The sequence below is a fragment of the Protopterus annectens genome, chromosome 11.part0 (assembly GCF_019279795.1).
Source record: "Protopterus annectens isolate FY-2018-M chromosome 11.part0, PAN1.0, whole genome shotgun sequence".
Taxonomy (NCBI): Eukaryota; Metazoa; Chordata; order Ceratodontiformes; family Protopteridae; genus Protopterus; species Protopterus annectens.
The window spans coordinates 95328379-95347894 of NC_056745.1; the positions used below are offsets into that span (position 1 = coordinate 95328379).

At 41.4% G+C, this 19516-nt stretch overlaps 1 protein-coding gene across 1 annotated transcript in view; it reads right to left on the reverse strand.

The window, feature by feature from the left end:
* Positions 1–19516, reverse strand: part of LOC122815187 (anoctamin-2-like) — a 2140961-nt gene that overhangs the window by 965405 nt on the left and 1156040 nt on the right. The window contains exon 11 of the mRNA XM_044087470.1: positions 10802–10936. Coding sequence (XP_043943405.1) covers positions 10802–10936 — 135 coding nt within the window. The remainder of the gene's footprint in view (positions 1–10801; positions 10937–19516) is intronic.

Genomic DNA, 19516 nt, shown 5'->3' on the forward strand with positions numbered 1-19516 from the left:
GCAGATCCAGTATGCTTTTCAAACAGCAGTTAGTTCTTTAAACTATCCTGAATTCATTCTCCACCTATATGAACAACTGTGGACATGCAGTGACATAAATGTAACCCAAGAGCACATTTCTGCATACACCTCCACCTGCTGGCATAGTCTTTTTTTTCTTTTTTTTTGTTGAAAGACCAGTGATTAGCCACAGTGTCAAGTATGAAGAGTTCACATAACATGTCTACACCTCATTCATTCACATTTTTCCTAATGAACTTTATAACTCCTGCAGTATTAGTCATATCTTGGTCACTTTTTGCAAGTAAAAGCCCTGCCTATGTGCCATTCGACCAGTACATTTTAGGGCACGTCAAAGTTTCAAATGCCCATGTTCATAATGTCTGCATTAAAATCTTGTTAAGTACACCATTCCAAGCTACTATTCACCTAGATTATTTATTATGTTCTGCTGATTTCATTAGCTATAAAATAAGTTTAGAAAATCATGGTTTACATAACTGAACTACTTCATTCTTCAAAATCATTTTTACAACAACACTGCTACCAAACTGATATTATCTTCTATAGTTGCACTTAATTATTTATCACTTTCAAATCAAAATATTTAAAATACCTTATTTAGTGAGAATTCTTTTGTGTGAGAGCATTTGGAACATATATTTATGATATGCAGTGACTGATAACTTTCATTCATACAATTGTCTATAAAACATTACCAGGGAAATGAAAAATTATGTTAGCATATCTCTTTCTGAGCAATGACGGAAATATAATAAGTTGCAGTTTTATTGGATTAATGAATAGTTACATGCTAACGAAAGCTAAGATCTATGAAAAGGAATGTGCAAAACATTATTTATTGGCAAACAAAGGTAAGAAACGGGCACTTTTCCTAAAGCACTTTTGCAGTATTCTGTATGGGGGCCACCATCCCCCAACCAGATGTATGTGTGTGTGCGTGTGTGTGTGTGTGTGTGTGTGTGTGTGTGTGTGTGTGTGTGTGTGTGTGTGTGTATTCCACTTCCTAGAACATAGCATCAGTGAAAACTAACTGCAGCTACATGGGTGGGATTTAATATCATGCAACTATCTTTAATGTGTTCAATTCCTGTACCTGCTGTGCATTAAGCACTCATATTGAAATGATGTTAGGCATCCCTGTTTTCCATAGATCATTATTAGTAAATTATGACTGATTAACAAGTAAGTTTGACATCTAAATTGCTGTCTCTAGCTCTTTCTCTCTCCTTCTTCACTGCTATGTCAGGCACCAAAAGAATAAACCATTTAAAAGAAATATTTCTGGTTTTGTTTGGTAGAAATAGTTGTGACGTTGTCGCCTCACAGTTAGACGTTGCCCGTTCGATTCTCAGTTATAGCGTCTTCTGTGTGGCGACATGCGTGAATAGGCATTCCTTCATTGAAGGTTGTGCATTAGGCCCGGCAAGCCAGCATGTAAAAATCTACTGCCAATCATTAGCGGACCGGAGTTCCGCTGTGGTGACCCCTAACCGGGAAAAGTCGAAAGACACAACAACAACAACAACTAGTACAGTAGGCTGTCATGACTTGAATCATTTTCCACTGAATAGCCAAATTAGTTTTGCTGCTCTTTTATGAATAGCAATATTGTATTTATTTTCTATTTCTGTGCAAGTCTGTCTTGTGTCATCCCTTATCACTGAGGTAAAAGTATGTTTAATCTAATATTTGCAAACAGCAAATAAAGGAACATTGCATGAGACTTGTGTTTTGAACATATTTCATGTGCATTTCAACTCATATTTACATTTCTTTGAACAATACAGCTATTGCAACTGCCCCACCTAAAACATGATAGCGTATTTTGCTTTTTCAGAAACTTTTATTCAGTCAATCCTTAACAGCTGTCGAAATGTCAAAAAACCATGTGTGATAGAAAGATAATGGAGGGCCATTTCTAAAACAGCAGAATAGTAATTAACTCAGTACAATATCAACTCAATCAAAATGTTACTTCAGTTGCACTGACTTGTTTTTTTTATTGAGCTGCATTTTTAACCACTGCAACAGTCAAGTTTACATCCCACATTTAATCTCTGGAATACCTGGATGTTTGTATGTTCTTCATAGCAGGTTAAAAGTGAACAGAAAACAATACTGAGTGTCATTCTCGGAGTAATCTTTAGGCTTTCTTACATTTTGGTATGGGATATCAAAATCTTTTTATGCTATCTTTAGATAACAGACATCAAGGTCTGTCTATGTTATGTTTAGATGTTAGTCTTTCATTTAAAAAAATCTTTGTTTGCCTTTTATGACAATAAGCTCTACTACTAATGCAGTGCCAGTTTTCCTTGTAAAGTGGTGACTCATGTTCAGGGATTGGGGCTGTGATAGTCGGGTAAAATGACCTGATCATTGTAAGGATTGCTGTTGTGTGGGCTGAAGATGGACTGTCTTACATTTCATCTGTGTGGAACTACAGGTTGAGGGCTGAGCAGTCAGGGTTGAGTAGTTTGGTGAGCTTTTTCCACCTCCACATGATTTACTACTCTGGCCATAGCACTAACTAAAGCAATATACAGTACACCAAGGACACCCAAATGGTTCAAACAGAAATGGCATTACATGGGTTAATATTAAAATGTACATGCACACTTAAATATGCTACCAATTCATGTAACCCCATATGAAGTAAGGAGTGGGCAATTCTGTTCATGTTGTGAGAGGTGGAAAATTATCACGCATTGAAGTAATACTGATTTTATAAACTTTAAACATGATGTGATTTAGGAATATGTCAATTCTTTTCACATCATTAAAATGTTTTATAAAATTAAACAAAGTGAATTCATAGAAAGGTTGAAAACAAAAACTGGAACCTGGAGAACATATGACACTATGAAGTTGTACCGATAAATACGATAATCCGTCCTTCTACCCTTTTATTCTGTAATGCTCTACAATAAAATGAAGGGTGAATTCTTCTCTCCATTTAAACGTAAATGGAGTTAGTCTGTAGTGGAAACTAATCTGTTCAAGAGAAACAAGCATATGTTAGTGAATGTACCAGTGAGATTAAGTTCTGGAGAACTTTAAGGAGGGGAAGGCTTAGGAAGGATTTTTCTTTTCATTCTGCTTAGCTAACAGTATGTAGTCCACATGAGACAGTACATCAGTCCATTTTACATCATTATTCATTGGTTGACTGTCAAAATGAATTTATGCACTAGATTTCCCAGTATATCTGGAGAACAAAAATGTCGATCTTCTTAATATCTGTTAATCTTTTTGGAGTAGAAGTACACTTAGACTGCACTGGGCTGTTTGCTTCTGTACTGAGGTTGCAACATTTTCTATGGCATAAAATATGCCGCAATAGTCTCTCCTACCTACTGCAGGACATTTCTTGTAATTAAGAGAGTTTCAGACTTATTTGTACCCACGTATATGCTCTTATAAAAAAAGTCTTCCACCAAATTTCTCAGAAGTGACATGAAGTCTGAAACATTCACATAAAAACTGAAAAAAACACTTTTCCTCTGCAGTCATATACCTCACACCATTCTTCTGTTACATTGTATAGTACATTTATTTTTTCCTGGAGTTTGCACACATTCATACTGCAGTAAAATATTCACATTTTACTGATTTCTTTACTAATTCTATAAATGGACTAGAATAAACCCCAAGAGATTCATGAAAATGACAATTATATTACAATGGGACTGATTATAAGATATTAAGTTCTACAAAAATGTCAACAAATGTGTTTGAAACAAAACTTCCATTTTCTAAAACATTTCCTCCAAATGAACTCTACAAACTGTGAAACATTAGTCAAACTTAATGACTTTTCACCTTGAGCCTTGAGGTAGTTGTTTTTTTTCTTCTGCTTAAAATACACAAAACTGTCTTAAGTTTGTTCTAAATCCTCGACTCATTCCCAAAAGTAATAATTGGAAAAACATTTGCAGGTTTGGTTTGTTATACCTGCACTTTAAAGCCATTTCACTTAAGTCTGTTTTCATACCTCTTGATCTCTTAGCACAAGAAATCTGGACAAAGCCTAAAATAATGGAAAGCAGGAGGAGCAAAGGCCTGAAAATGAAGACAGATTTTTAATATTCCTCTTATAAACTTAGAAAGTGGATAGAATAACAGGATTTGTGTTAGCATGCATTTTTCTGAGGGATATAGTCTGAAATTCAAATGTATATCATTATTTAGTTACTTCAGCCCTCAGTGACCTGCCAGAAAAAACATTAATTTTATCAGGAACAGATAAAAATATGAGACAAAAATATGTATATTCTGCAAAAATCTGGATTTTGTGAGGTATGTCTATTTTCTGTCTTCTTCATGCTTTTTATTTGCTTCATTACTTATGGTAAGTTATTTACAAGAGCCTCTGTTTCTGTTATTTCACATGTGATATAAAAAGAAGTTATGTACCTACCATAATGTTCCCTGTTAGTTGTCTTCTTCTCGCCGGTTGGGTTCGGAGCTGATCCTTGGCTCCGACGTGGCCATCTTCAAAAGCTTGAGAGATGCTTACTAGCTCGAGGCCACCCCCTATCCCATGATGCCTGGCGCTAGATACCCAGATCTCATTTGGTAAGTCTAACTGCCAATGTAAAAAGAAAAGAATCTCATCCTATAATATATAAAGCCCACCAGTGAGGCTACTAGGCAGAGAGGAACAGCCAGAGAAGACTCAGCCAGTGAAAAACCATAAAGAACTCTTCTCGGTCCATTAGGATAGGGGGAAGGGGGGTGGGATGCAAGAAAGAAGGCGAGAAGAAGACAACTAACATGGAACGTTATGGTAGGTACATAACTTCTTTATGTTAAGTTGTCTATCTCGCCTTCATTCTTGCTGGTTGGAACAGCGTCCCTAGCACCTAAAAACCTGGGTGGCTCATCGGAACAAACTCTTCAGAACCGTGGAACCAAAATCAGCTCTGCTCCTGGAGACCACATCCACTTTATAATGTGAAATGAAAGTATGTGGGTTGGCCCACGTAGCAGCTGCACAAATAGATTCCATGGGCAACCTAGCCTGAAAGGCGACAGAAGTTGCTAAAGCTCTGGTGGAGTGACCTTTTGGTTTGACAGGCAACTGTTTGTTCCTCAGTTGATAGATAAATGTGATAATCATAGTCAACCACCTGGACAAGGTTACTTTTGAGACTGGAAGGCCTTGTTTACCCTGAGCATAAGAGAGGAAAAAGTTGGTCCAACTTCCCGATGTCCTTAGTTCTGTGCAAATAAAAGTGTAGTTGCCTATGAACATCTAATTGATGCAATTTATATTCCGCCCTGTTGGAGTGGTTGGGAAAAAAACACAGGAAGGTCTATGGACTGATTCAAGTTACTTTCTGAAGAAACCTTAGGAAGGAAGGAAGGGTTAGTCCTGAGAGTAACCCTGTCATTGTGGAACACTAGGTACGGAGGACGGGTACAAAGAGTCTGAAGTTCAGAAACTCTTCTGGCTGAAGTAATAGCTAACAGAAAGAGGGTTTTCCAAGATAAAAACTTCAAGAAACAGGATGCTGCAAGTTCGAAGGGGGGCAAAATTAGAGAAGCTAAAATCAAATTTAGATCCCACGGATGGGGAGGATCTCTCACCGGTGGCCTGAGCAGAGTGGTCCCTTTGAGAAAGTCTTTACATAGCTTATGAGACATGATATTATTTTCCGACAGACCAATGTGAAAATTTGAGATTGCAGCTAACTGAACTCTAATTGTAGCGGAAGTGGAACCAGCATGAAAGAGTTCCGCAGGAAATTCCAAAATATGGTGTACAGAGGCTGAAAAGGGGTCTATATTCTTGGCCTCTGCCCAGGAAGAAAAACGTTTCCACTTACTAGCGTAAGTTTTTCTAGTGGTAGACTTGTGCAACGATAAGGTAATTTTACGCACAGAGGGGGAGATATCAGGAAGCCTGGCTAATGTCGGAAGTGGAGCAACCAAGCAGTGAGCTGGAGAGATTGCAGGGATTGATGCAGCCCACCCGACTGATGGATCAGGAGGTCCGGAACTAGGTGCAGAGTCCAAGGCTGCTCAAGAAGATGATGATGCAGGAACAGAAACCATATCTGTCGAGGCCAGTAAGGAGCAATGAGGATCATTTTGCAACCCAATGCAGTAGCGTTATGTATTAGCTTGGGAATTAAGGGAAACAGAGGGAATGCATAAAGAAGTCCCTGAGGCCAATCGTGAACTAGAGCGTCTCTGGGGGAATGTCCGGGAAGTGGAAGGAGAGAGAAGAAATTGCTGCACTTGCTGTTGAAGAGAGTTGCAAAAAGGTGGCAGTAAGGTTGACCCCATTTGCGGAAGATTTGGTCCGCAACTACCTGATTCAGAGACCACTCATGAGGCATGAGAATTGCTCTGCTGAGCCTGTCTGCTATGACATTGGACTTCCCAGGGATGTGCGTTGCAATCATAAACTGTTGGGAAGAGATCACCCATTGCCAGAGTCTGAATGCCTCTCGACATAGGGGGTACGACCTGGTTCCACCCTGCTTGTTGATGTACCAGACTACCGACATATTGTCCGTTTGAATTGCAATGGTTCCGGTAGGAAGAGAGTCCTGAAAAGCTTGCAATGCTAGAAGCACGGCCCTCATCTCCAAGACGTTTATAGGCAAATGGTACTCGTGGGGTTGCCAGATGCCTTGAACTGTCCTGCCCTGATAATGCCCCCCCACCCGATCAGGGAGGCATCTGTGGTTACCATAGCAACTGGAGGTGATGGGACAAAGGGTCTGCCTAGAGGCACTGATGTGGAGACCATCCACCATGCAAGGTCTTTTTTGCATACTTCTGTGATCATTATCATGTGAGACATAGGAAGCTGCTGGAAGGACTATTGGGTGAAGAGAAGCCACTGGAGAATCCTCATGTGAAAACGAGCTAGAGGAACGAGCACGATTGCTGCTGCCATGAGACCTAGAGATTGGAGGACGAACCTGGCTTGAATTCTTCTGCATGCCAATAAGACCTGCACATGTTGGCGAATTACTTGCATTCTGTCTGGTGGGAGGCTCGCCAGCATGTCCTTTGTATTTAAATTTGTGCCTATAAAGGTGATAGACTGAAAGGGTGACAATGCAGATTTTTTAAAATTTATTGTGATACCTAGCCTGGAACAAGTCTGGATAGTGTAGTCTCTGGCTAGCAGAAGTTGATGCCTGGTGGAAGCAGTGAGGAGCCAGTCATCTAGATATGGAAACACCTGGAGTCCTAACCATCTGAGATGAGCGGTAACTACTGCCATACATTTGGTGAACACCCTGTGGGCTGTGGTGAGACCAAAGGGCAGAGCTCTGAATTGATAATGACTGGCTTCCAGCCGGAAGCGGAGGAATCTTCTGGAGCACTTGTCCATTTTGATGTGGTAATACGCATCCTGAAGATCTATAGAGCACATCCAATTGTCCTGACCCAGAAAGGGTAGAATGGACTGTAGCGTGACCATCCGAAACTTGGTTCTTCGAGCAGACTTGTTTAGTCTGCTGAGATCCAGAATGGGTCTCCAGTCCCCTGTCTTTTTTGGTACCAAAAAGAACCTTGAGTAAGTTCTGGATCCTAGCTGGTCTGCTGGGACTTCCTGGATGACTCCCTTTCTTAGCAGTTTTGAAATTTCTTGGACTGCTTGATCCCTTAGACTGGGTGGAACATCTGGAAGGGACTTGTTTGACAGTAAGGGAGGGCACAGGAAAGGAATTTTGTAGCCTCCAGATATAAGGGACTGTATCCACTTGTCTCAAGTTATTTCTTGCCAGGCTTTTGCATACAGTGATAATCTTCCCCCGACTTCCTCCAGAGGTGGGCAGCCGGAAAACCCTTCAGGGATGCTGAAAGGGCTTGTCAGAGAAGGATTCTCTGCTGCCCTGGTTTTCCGGACCCCCTCTGCCATGGCGGCGGCATCTGTTATTGTTCCCTCCTCTGCCCCTGGACGGGAATTCACCACGTGTGTCCGGCAAGGCTCCCTGGGACTTCCGGAACCACATCTTTCCACTCTTCTGACCTTTGGGATAGGGTCTGGATGGAGTGGAAAAATGGACTCCCACGGCAGAGACAGTCTTGCCTTCCTGCTCACACCTGGTAAGGGTATTCTTCACCTATGATCCAAAGAGAGTGGATCCATCAAAGGGGGTATTGGTGAAAGATGCTCTGAACGGTTCCACAAAGTTACATAGCCGCATCCAAGCATGCCTGCTCGAGGCAACGCCTGTGCCTGCAGCTCTACTTGCACCATCGACGGCATAAGATATGAGTCTCATGGAGGAGTTCAACACAGAATTTAGAGTCACCAGCTGGGAAGCCATCTTAGCCTGAGCCCCCTCAGCTGATGGATCTTGGAGGGTATCTCCAAGCTCTTTAAGAAGATCTCTCTGAAGACAGGAGAAGTGGCACAAATAATTTAGGGACCTCATGGAGAAGGTCACTGAAGCGAACATCCGCTTCCCATATCTGTCCATCATCCTAGACTCCTTACTAGGAGGATGAACAGATGAAGAAGTTTCGGCTAACTCCTTTTTCGTGGCCGTTGCAACCACCATGGCATAGACACCCTTTGTCAAAAATTGTTTGTCCTCTGGAGCTGATATGAATTTAGCAGGTTTCCTAGGGGTTGGTTCCACGGAATCTGGAGCCGACCACGCCCTTCGAGCCATGACAGACATCAGTGGGTCGAAGGGCGGAGACACCCAGGAGGGGGAGGGTCGGGAGCCAAACGCATCCAGGAATACCGACTCGTCCTCAGAAGGGGCTAGGTTCCCCCTCTGCCTAAGCATCTCAAGGATGTCTGAAAAGGAAACATCTTCAGGTGGGGATCTAGGGGGACCCTTCCGAATCCTCCAAGTTGGTATCTGAGGTGACAGACTCAGGGGAGTCAACATGCTTCCTCTTGCATTTTCTCTTGCGAGGTGGCTCCTCTGAATGATCAGGGGAGGCCTCGGAAGAGGATGATACACCCAAAAGGGTGTCCTGGAGCACTGGATCCCCACACTTGGGGTCTGGAAGAGGGGCAGAGGCTGACGCAGGCACCATAGGGGGAGGAGCCGATGGGGTCGATCATGGGGCTGACTCCGGGGCCAGCACACTCCTCATCACCTCAAAGGCATCCTTGCCCAGACGCAGAGAGAGCTCCGGTTCCAAAGAAATCGGAATACCTCCCTGCGCCGAGAGTGACGGCTCCGAGGCTGATGTGGGAGCCGAGCTCATCTGAGCCGAAGCCCCGAGGGGGAGAACGGGGTCGGACAAGGTTCCGATGCCACTCGCCCCCTTGGAGCCGATGAGGGAGTCTTGGCGCCCAGATCCATCCAGGAGCGGTACCATGGAAGGCATTGGAGCCAACAACGGAACCGAAAGACAAGGTATCGGCGCCGACGGTTCCACGACTCGAACCCCAACGAACTCCAGCTCCGAGCTCAAAGGAGTCGGAGGAGGAATATCTGTAGACATGGGCAGAGCCGACCCCTGATGAGGGGGGCTGGATAACATTTTTGCTAGGGCCTGTGATTTTAACAGTCTACTGACCACTCTTTCCACGTCATGGTCTGAAAGTCTTGAGGACCGAGAAGAGTGGGATGAGTGGTGACTACGCTCCGATTGGAGCAAAGGAGATCTTGGAGCCGAAAGTATCGACTCCAGAGAAGGAGACCTAGATCTTTTTCTACTCCCAGACAGCTCCGAGGAACGTGTTGGGGCCGACTGGGAGGGAGAAACCTCGGTTCCAGCCAGAACCGAAATAGATGGTACCGTATCACCCAGCGAGAGCTCCGAACTGGGAGCCGAAGGTTTAGGTGTCTTAGAAGATTTCACTGGCTGAGCCTTAGCCGGTGAATCTTGGGGTTTAAGTAGACCCCTCAGGATCAACTTGTTTTTGCACTCCTGCAGGACTCTTGGACTAAATGCGTGGCAAATCAAGCAAGAGTCCTGCAGGTGCATGGCGCCCAGACAATAAACACAAGAAGTGTGCCCATCTGTCAGAGACATCTTCTGACAGCATGAGTCACACTTCTTGAATCCGGACGGCTTGGGATCCTTGGACATCCTGAAAAGAAACCAACGAAAAAACCCAGACACAGAAGTTAAGTTTAAAATACCACAACACGACAACTACTACTAGTAGTATAACTAAACTAGCTAATAAATACTATAAACAACAACTATTATTATTTTTTTTTAAGAGAGAAAGACAAGCAAGGTTATCCTCTAACTTAAACGGAAACCTTTTGAGGTAAGGAAAGGCTAGAAAAGGGGGGGGGGGACTCTCTAATTAAAACAAGTTTCTGAAAAAGGGAGGAAATCAGATAGAAAACACTAAAACACAACAGTTATAACTAAAAATGGAATTTTACACTAAACTAACAGTTTTTATGACAGAAAAAAGTATTAATAATAAGTTTAATATGACCTGAGCCAGTAGCACAACCTCGCAGCAGAAGTGGCAACCAAGATCTGGGTATTTAGTGCCAGGCATCATGGGATAGGGGGTGACCTCGAGCCAATAAGCAGCTCTCGAGCTTTTGAAGATGGCCAAGTCGGAGCTGAGGATCGGCTCCAAACCCAACCAGCAAGAATGAAGGTGAGATAGACAACTTAACATCATTTTATCTGATAAATGCCCTTTCACATTGTGGGTTACCTCACTAATAACTGCTGAAGGAATAGTTTGAAGTGCAAGCAACAGGGTTGTACTGTGTATTGTATCTGAGATTCCCTCACAGACAAGGTAGCACGTTTTGTAAGTCTTACATTGATAGCAACAACCTCATTCAAAATGGCAAACTTAACTTACCTTGGAATGTCAGTGTCAACTGTTAAACAACCATAAAGAAACACTATAATTCCAATCAGTGATGCAGGGATAAGGAGTTCGGTGTATACACCAAGCCAGGCAAAATACAGGCCAATTTTTTCTCCAAAATATTTTCTGTAAAACATAATTTGCCAGTATAATTATGTGACTGAAAAATACGACACATCAGAATATCAGCATTTTTTATCAAGCCCTTATCAATTGACTGAAAAAAAAAGAACCAGAGTTTTACATTAGATGCAGTGTGGACCACCACATAAAAATAAGATATGTTTAAAATAACTCACTTTTAAAAGAAAGTGTAAACTAACCCTCTTCTTGTTTCTTAAGGTATTGCAATTCAAAAGTTACTTAATCTTCCAAGATGTGGTAGTCTAGAGATTTGAGTTGCATAGAGGCCTAACCTGATATGATGCATGCTGCTTAGAAAACCTCAGTGAGTTGACCATTCTGTCTTGACACCCTATCTGGCCAATGCCATATTTACATAAAAAAATAGTATTTTGATTTTTTTCAGGATGGCTGTACCATACTGCAGCCTTGATGGGCGTGTTCAGCCCACACACACACCCCTGATCCTTATACTAAATCTGACACTACAATGATACATTAAAAAGGGAAACAGATATTCCTTTTCTTCTTAATCTGTGTGGCCACAGAGAAAGCACTTGAAGTAAGGACAGAGGTCTCATATTCCGAGGAGTATACAGAGGCACATCTCCTCTGCACAAAGCACTTGTATAGCATTTAAATCAGTTTAACATAACACAATGGTGTGTCAAACAGATGCAAGATTATTTGTGCTATCCAGTTGGGAGATGCTTTAAATATTGGTCACTCTGCATTGACCCCACTGCATAGAAATGCTTGCCACTAATACCTGCCTGCTTGGCCGACATTTCTATTTAGACAGTTTTCTTTATTAATGCAGAAAATTATTTTGATTGACTGTGGACAATTAGCACTGATGCAATAATATATATGTAGTCCTTTAATACATAGTACATAATCTTTCCTTATTCCATAATGAGCCTCCAAAACATAATTTGCCCGACTGCAGCAGCAGCCAATGGCAAGAATCAGTAATAACTTTCCAGAGTTATTCTGTGCATTCTTTTAAAACACCACTTACAGTTTAGGAGTAAAACAGTTCCACTCAGATATATTAATACTTAACACATCAAGAGACACATTTTGAAAACAAGACAGATACAGCTCCAGAATTTAAAATGTTTATTAAAGCTAAGAAAAAAAAAAAAAAAAAAAATATATATATATATATATATATATATATATATATATATATACAAAAACAAAAAAATAATGTTTGTGGAGGTGGCTGGTTTTCTGGATTCTTCATCACCTAAATATACTTCATTGCAGACACAGAAAATGTACAATGTTAGACAAGAACAATCTGATGTACACAGATATCATGAGAAGATAACAATGAAAATGTTAAATTACCACAGTTGAAGCTCACTGGAAAGCTATAAAAGACAGCAAACTCAAAATACAGGGAGTAGGTTACTCAGTCAAAAACTGTGTTTGAATCATAGTTTTTGGCCAGTTGACTGAATGTTGATTTGTTCAAAAGGGCACTTTTCATCCACACTCATGCTGTGCAATGACTCCAGGTTGCCGAGAAGTAAAGTACGGGGGGGAGGGAGGGGCATAACATTCTATATAATGATTTGGAGGCACTACCATCCTCACTAAACTGCAGGTACAAACATTGCAGTATTGAATGTTTATTATTTTTTATTGAAATTGTGTTTAAAACTAAAAAGAAGTTTGGGATCCTTAACTTCCCAATACCAGATGTTGTTTTCAATCTATAGTCTGCTTGTAATTGCAAATGTTAAGTTGATTTCAATGTAAAATATGTTGGGAAATGGGATAAATTAATGCAATATATAATTTCACATATAAAACTAGATGTACTCCTGCCAAATCGATATTTCTGTTTCATACTTCCTGCCCTGTTGCAGGATGTGAAATAGTTTCTGGCATTAACATTTTTGGAGTTCTCACTTCCATACTATCCTGAATAGCAAACCGCTTGGGTACACATATCTAGATTACAAAATGTAACTGCTTACTGATGAATGTTTTGTAGTAGGTGGGCACTGCTCCTTTTGTGTGCATTCCGTCTGGAAGCATAAATTCATTCTATTAATGAAACGCTATGCCATGCATTTAACATGTGCAGAATCAGAACCATATCATAATGCTCTATGCTGACATACTAACATTATGTATCTAAACGTTGGTTATAGAAGAGATGTAACACCATAGCTAAGTGACATTGATTCCATTAAAATATAGTGATTAATGAAAACGGGCAAATGAAAAACAAAAAATGTGCCTTTTTGAGATTAGCATCAAACCTTCAGATTTCTTAATGTACTGAAAACCCCCAAATACCTCTTAGCAGGTCACACATAACTAGTTCAAAGCATTGCATGTCATGCAAGAAAATATGCTAGCCATGATCAGGAAACTGTGGATGTTGCTCTATGAAGATGATTTAAGGAAATAGTAAAGTTAAACACTGGGACTAATATGAAAAAAGTTTTGTTTAGTCATTTAATCAAGTCCACCTTTTTGTGACCTTAAGGACTCAAACACACCATGCCTTTTTTGTCAATAACTACCTCTTTCAGGTATTGGAAATGCATACTCATTACTTCGGTAATGACATCTATCCACCTTAGCCACTGATGTCCCCTTCTTCTTTTGTCTTCAAGCTTTTCTAGTGACGGTGTCTTCTCCAGTGAATCCTGTCTTTGTGTTATATGAATAAAGCATGGTTGATTCAGTTTTATTCAGCTGCTGAGAAGTAAAGTACAGGAAGGAGCTTTTCTTCCCGGGTCTCTGCTGAAAACGTTTTTTTTCAACCCAGTTGGACACTACCCAGTTAACAAATGTAAATAAATAAATAAAATAAAATTCTTATCAGACCTCCAAGTGAAGAGGCTGGGATTAATTCCTTAAGTTTTGCTTGACTGGACTGGTTGTGTGGCACAGAGAGATAGAGCCCTGACAGTTGACAGGGGTTTGATTAGCATCCCTAGTATGTAAGGATCCAGGCAGGTAGGAAAGTGCAGAAAGAAACAGCAGTAAAGGGCAGAAGTGTAGCTCGTTCAACCAAAACCCAGGGCCGGTAATGTGAACCAGTGCCCACCCCCTCCACTCTTCAAGTAAAGAGCATACTAAGCCAATCCATACATTGTAAGTGATCAGCTTAGTACAGTTAGATATACTTACCAACCCCCCCCCCCAGCTCTTCCATTGAAGAGTAAAAAAAAAAACAAAGCTGCTCATGTTTTAGTTCTTTTTAAACTGTAGGAAGCAGTTGCCACAGTTTATACCTTGCATGCACAGAGTGCTGTAGTGCTCATGTTTTAATATGACCAAAAACATTTTTTGTTTTTTGTTTTACTTTTAAACTGTAGGAAACTGTTTTCTACAATGTATCAAGCAGATGCTACAATTTAGACAACAGGGGGGAGTGCTACAGTGCTCAGGTTTGACTGCCAATCCAATACTGGCTTTTAAAAGCCAGTATTGCATTAATAAAAGACTGGGATCAGCTGGTCCACCCCCCAACACTTTGCACTTGGGGCATTTGTCCTCTTGTCCCACCCCAGCTACGCTACTGGTAAAGGGGCATAGCCAGCTTGTCTTTCTTTGAGGTCGAGGAGGGTTGCAGGTGCTCAGGAGCACACAATTCCTTGGTAGAGACTGGAGACAACACTTCCCCTGCTTAATGTGTGGGAATTGCTGGCAATTTCCTTTCCAGAAGTGAGGGATGACTAGCAAGTTCAACCCACTGCATGGATCCCCTCCCCTGTGTAGCAGAATGTGTGCATGAGATGATACAGCCTTAAAGGTAAAAAACATCAAATCACCCCGATAGCTGTCTAAATGATGACCACCTCCAAGATGATCATTGTTCCAGTGTTGGGGAATAAAGGGGTCTACTGGCCAAGAAGGGACTGATGACCAACAGACAACAGGGGCAAAACTACAAAAAAGTATTATCTGATTTCAATCTTGTTGCAATTCATAGAATTCCTTCCTTAATTAAAACTCAAGGATTGCAATTATTTGTTTTAATTTTGTGATTTCAGCATACGCAGGGCGCCATTCTGGGACAACTACTCTGTTGGATATACTTAGCTGACATCAAAGTTGACGTCAAGGGTCTCTGGCAGATGAAGTTTTCTGATGACTGCAAAATCAGGGTTGTCATCAACATCAAATGAAACTATCACCCCCCCCCCCAAGAGAATTTTATGCATACTCTGAGAGAATCTTATTTGTATAAATTCATGGAATCAGGACTATGGACAAAAGTTTTATACAAAAAATGTACTACCGTAACCTTTGAGAAATAACAGTATTCAAACATCTACCATATAAATTATCCTCCTCAAAAAATATATATCATAATTAGAGACTGGGGCACACTCATGGACCATGAACCCTCCTGCTATTACCATGTCTCAACTGCCACTGTAAAATCCTTCTACTGACATGTATTGATTACAGATCCAAGAAAGTTATTGTCTCATTATACTCCATCTTTATCAGGCTGATATTAGAGCATAATGCCCCCTTTGCCATGTATTTATCTAAGCATGTAGTCAATTTACAATAAAAAGAAGTTATGTACTTTCCATAACGTTCTATGTGTGTTGTCCATCTCATCCTTTATTCTCACTGATGGGTCAGATCTGATCTACCTGATCCATCTCAGCCATTGCAAAAGCTCGAGGTCTTCAGCAAAGCTCTTTCTTTACCCATAATGCAATCCCATAGCTTCCTCAGATCATGTTTTCCCCTAGTACTCTTACAAAGGCAAGACAGAAATAGTATGGATATATAAAAATATATCTATATATATATATATATATATCAAAATATACACAAGAGTATAATTCCTAAGGCTATATGGCTCTGTAGCACCCGAGTTATGCCACTCAGTATTCCAAGAGTATAGGAAGGGGGCTGTGCAGGGAGGGTTGTGAGAATAAAAGACAAGATGGACAACACACAGGGAATGCTATGGTAAGTACATAACTTCTTTATGTGATGTGGTCAATCTTGCCTTTATTCACACTGATAGGACCATGCCCCTAGCAGCCTGACTGTTGGGTGGCTCATGCGAGAATATTCCTCAGAACCAAAGAACCAAAAGAGGCTCTACTCCTAGAGGCCAAATCCACTTTGTAATGAGCAACAAAGGTATGAGGTTTCACCCAAGGTGCTGCAGCGCAGATAATATCCAGTGGTAATCTAGCTTGAAAGGCTGCAGACATGGCTGCAGACCTTGTGGAATGAGTGTTAACCTTATCTACAAGTGTTCTAGTCTTTGAATTATAAATGTAGGCTATACAAAGTGTAAGCCATTTTGATAACGTAACTTTTGTGACTGGGTGACCTTTTTTAATATCAGAATAAGAGATGAAGAGTTGATCTGATTTTCTAATTTCAGAAGTTCTATGTAAGTAGAAACACAACTGTCTATGAACATCAAGGAGATGCAGTGAATATTCTCCTTTATTCTGGAAGTTAGGAAAGAAAACTGGCAGCTCTATAGATTTATTGAGGTTACTTTCTGAGAAAACTTTCTGTAGAAATGAGGGGTTAGTGCGTAAAAGAACTCTGTCCTTATGAAACACTAGGCATGAGGGCTTAGCAGACAAAACCCATAATTCACTCTTCTGGCTAAAGTAACAGCCACTAAAAAGAGTGTTTTCCAATACTTCAACTCACATGTAGCTGATGATTGAAAGGAAAGGTAGAAAATATTAGGTAAGATAAAATTCAAATTCTGAGGGGTGTTGGATTTTTATGGGGGTCTTAGCATAGTGGTTCCTTTCAAAAACGCTTTACAAAGTCTGTGTGGCATGATTGTAGAACCATTTTCTCCTATATGAAAATTGGAAATTGCTGCCAACTGAACTGTAATAGTTGCTGCAGCATCTCCTTTATTGAAAAGTTTCGTCAAAAATTATAGAATAGAATGTATGGGCAAAGAAAAAGGGTCTATCGGATTCTTGCTGGACCATGTAACAAATCATCTCCGTTTACTTTGGTATAATTTTTGTGTAGATGTTTTATGGGAAGATAACAAAATATGTCTGACTAGAGAGGAAAGGGATGGAAACCTGGTAATCAGGGGAACTGGAGTAGCCAGGCTGTTAGTCTGAGATTGTCCAGGTTTGGATGAACCATTCCTGACAGGTGAGTCATAAGGTCCGCAGCAGGGTCCTGAATCCATGGTTTGTCCTGAAGGTGAGGCTTTAGAGAGGGAAACCAGATTTGATGGGGCCAATAGGGGGAAATTAAGATTACTGTCGTCTCCAACAAACTTCCTTTCTGCAAAAACTTGGATATTACTGTCGTCTCCAACAAACTTGCTTTCTGCAAAAACTTGGATATTACAGGGACTGGAGGAAAGGCATAAAGGAGTCCCAGAGGCCAATCATGAACAAGTGTATCTCTTGGTGACTCCCCCATGGGGGGGATCAGGGCAAAGTAGTTGCTGCATTTGGCATTGGTGGGTGATGTGAAGAGATCACAGCAAGGTTGGCCCCATTTCTGGAAGATCTCTTCTGTTCCTTTCTGGTTGAGGGACCACTTGTGAGGCCATAAAATGGCTCTGCTCAACTTGTCCACAATCGTATTGGATTTCTCCAGGATGTGCATTGCTAATCAGAAAACAGTTGGAGGCGGTAGCCCACTGTCAGACCCCCACAGCTTCTCGATAAAGTGGGTAAGATATGGTTCCTCCGTGTTTGTTTATGTACCAGACTATGGACATGTTGTCCAACTGGATTGCTATCATTCCTACAGCGAGAGTGTCTTGAAATGCTTGCAACACTAGAAGCACTGCCCTCATATCCAGGCTGTTTATGTGGAAGTGAGCCTTGTGCTCCTGACAGATGCCTTGGACTGTCTTCTCTAGATAATGCACCCCCCATCTGGGAAGCGTCCACGGTCACTGTGGCTTGGGGTTGAGGGGGGATGAAGGGATGGCCTTGAGATACTAATGGAGAGTGAATTCACCACTGGAGATCCTTTTTGCAAGAGTTGGTTATCAAGACTTTGTGTGACATTGGAAGTTCTAAGATTGACCATTGTGTGGACAGTAGCCATTGAAGTATTCTCATATGAAGACAAGTTAGAGGAGTAAGAACAATTGCTGCAACCATTTTCCCTAGTACCTGAAGAACCAGTCCTGCAGATGGTTACGTCTTCCTGATTAATAATCTTACATGATGCCGAAGATCATCGACTCTGTCTTTTGGAAGTCTTGCTACGATTGTCGTTGTGTTTAACTCTGCTCCTATGAAGATTAAGTTCTGACATGGCTCTTGAGCAGATCTTTTTCATAGTTTATGGTAATACCTAGGGAGGAACAGAGTTGAAGGTTATAGTCCCTGGCTTGTAGCAGGAGATACCTGGTCAGGGTGATTATGAGCCAGTTCTCCTGATATGGAAATAAGCAGAATCCTGGGCATCTCAGGTGAGTTGCCACTACTGCCATACACTTGGTGAACACTCTGGGGGCTGTAGTGAGTTCAAAGAGCACAGCTTGAAACTGGAAGTGACTGGCTCCTAGCCAGAAGTGCAAGTACCTTCTAGATTGCCTTTCCATTCTGATGTGGTAGTACGCATCCCGAAGATCTAAAGCCCACATCCAATTGTCTTTTCTCAGGAATGGAAGTATCGACTGCATTGTCACCATCTGGAACTTGGCCTTTTTCACAGATTTGTTCAGATTGCTGAGGTCCAAAATGGGTCTCCATTCCCCTGTTTTCTTTGTTACTAAAAAGAATCTTGAGTAGGTTCCGGACCCTCTCCCATCTGCAAGACTTCTTGAATGACTTTTTTCCTTAGCAACGTTTGGATTTTTAATGTTGCTTGTTTTTTTTTTTTTTTTTTGACTGGGTGAAGGATCTGGAACTGACTTGTTTATGGAAGTGGGGAAGGAGAAAGGAATGATATATCCTCTGGAAATGATGTCCTGCACTCATCTGTCTCTTGTTATCTTTTGCCAGGTTTCGCGGTGCAGGGCAATTGTCCCCTGACTGCCTTCCAGAGGCGAGCAATCAGGTACTCCTTCAGGATTGCTGGAAGGGTCTGCCAAAGAAGGAGCCCTGATTTTGCAGGCCTCCCCTACCGTGAGGCAGCATCTTCCATTGTTGTTCCTCCCTCCATCGCTAGGGGAACTTTCACCTTGTGTATCCTGGAAAGACCTTTGTGCTTTTCTGAACCACATTTTCCCACTACCTCTCTGACCTTTAGGAATGGATCTGGTAGGTGTGAAAAAATGCATTGCAACAGTAGATAAGGTCTTCCCTTCCTGTTCACACCTGGTGAGCGTCTCTTTAATTTTAGGCCCAAAAAGAGAGCAACCATCAAATGGGGCATTCACTAAGGAAGAATTGAAGAGCACTGCAAAATCCAAAGCTGCATCCAGGCCTGTCTCCTGAGAGAAATGCCAGAACCTATCACTGTACTCGCTCCATCTGTTGCATACAATATGAGTCTCATGGACGAGTTGATGACAGGATTAAGGGTGGTGAGCTGAGCATTGACTTTATCTGCCACCATGTCAGCTTCAGCTCCTTGGAGGGAGTCTAAAAATTCCTTTAATAGATCCTTATGTAGTCTTGT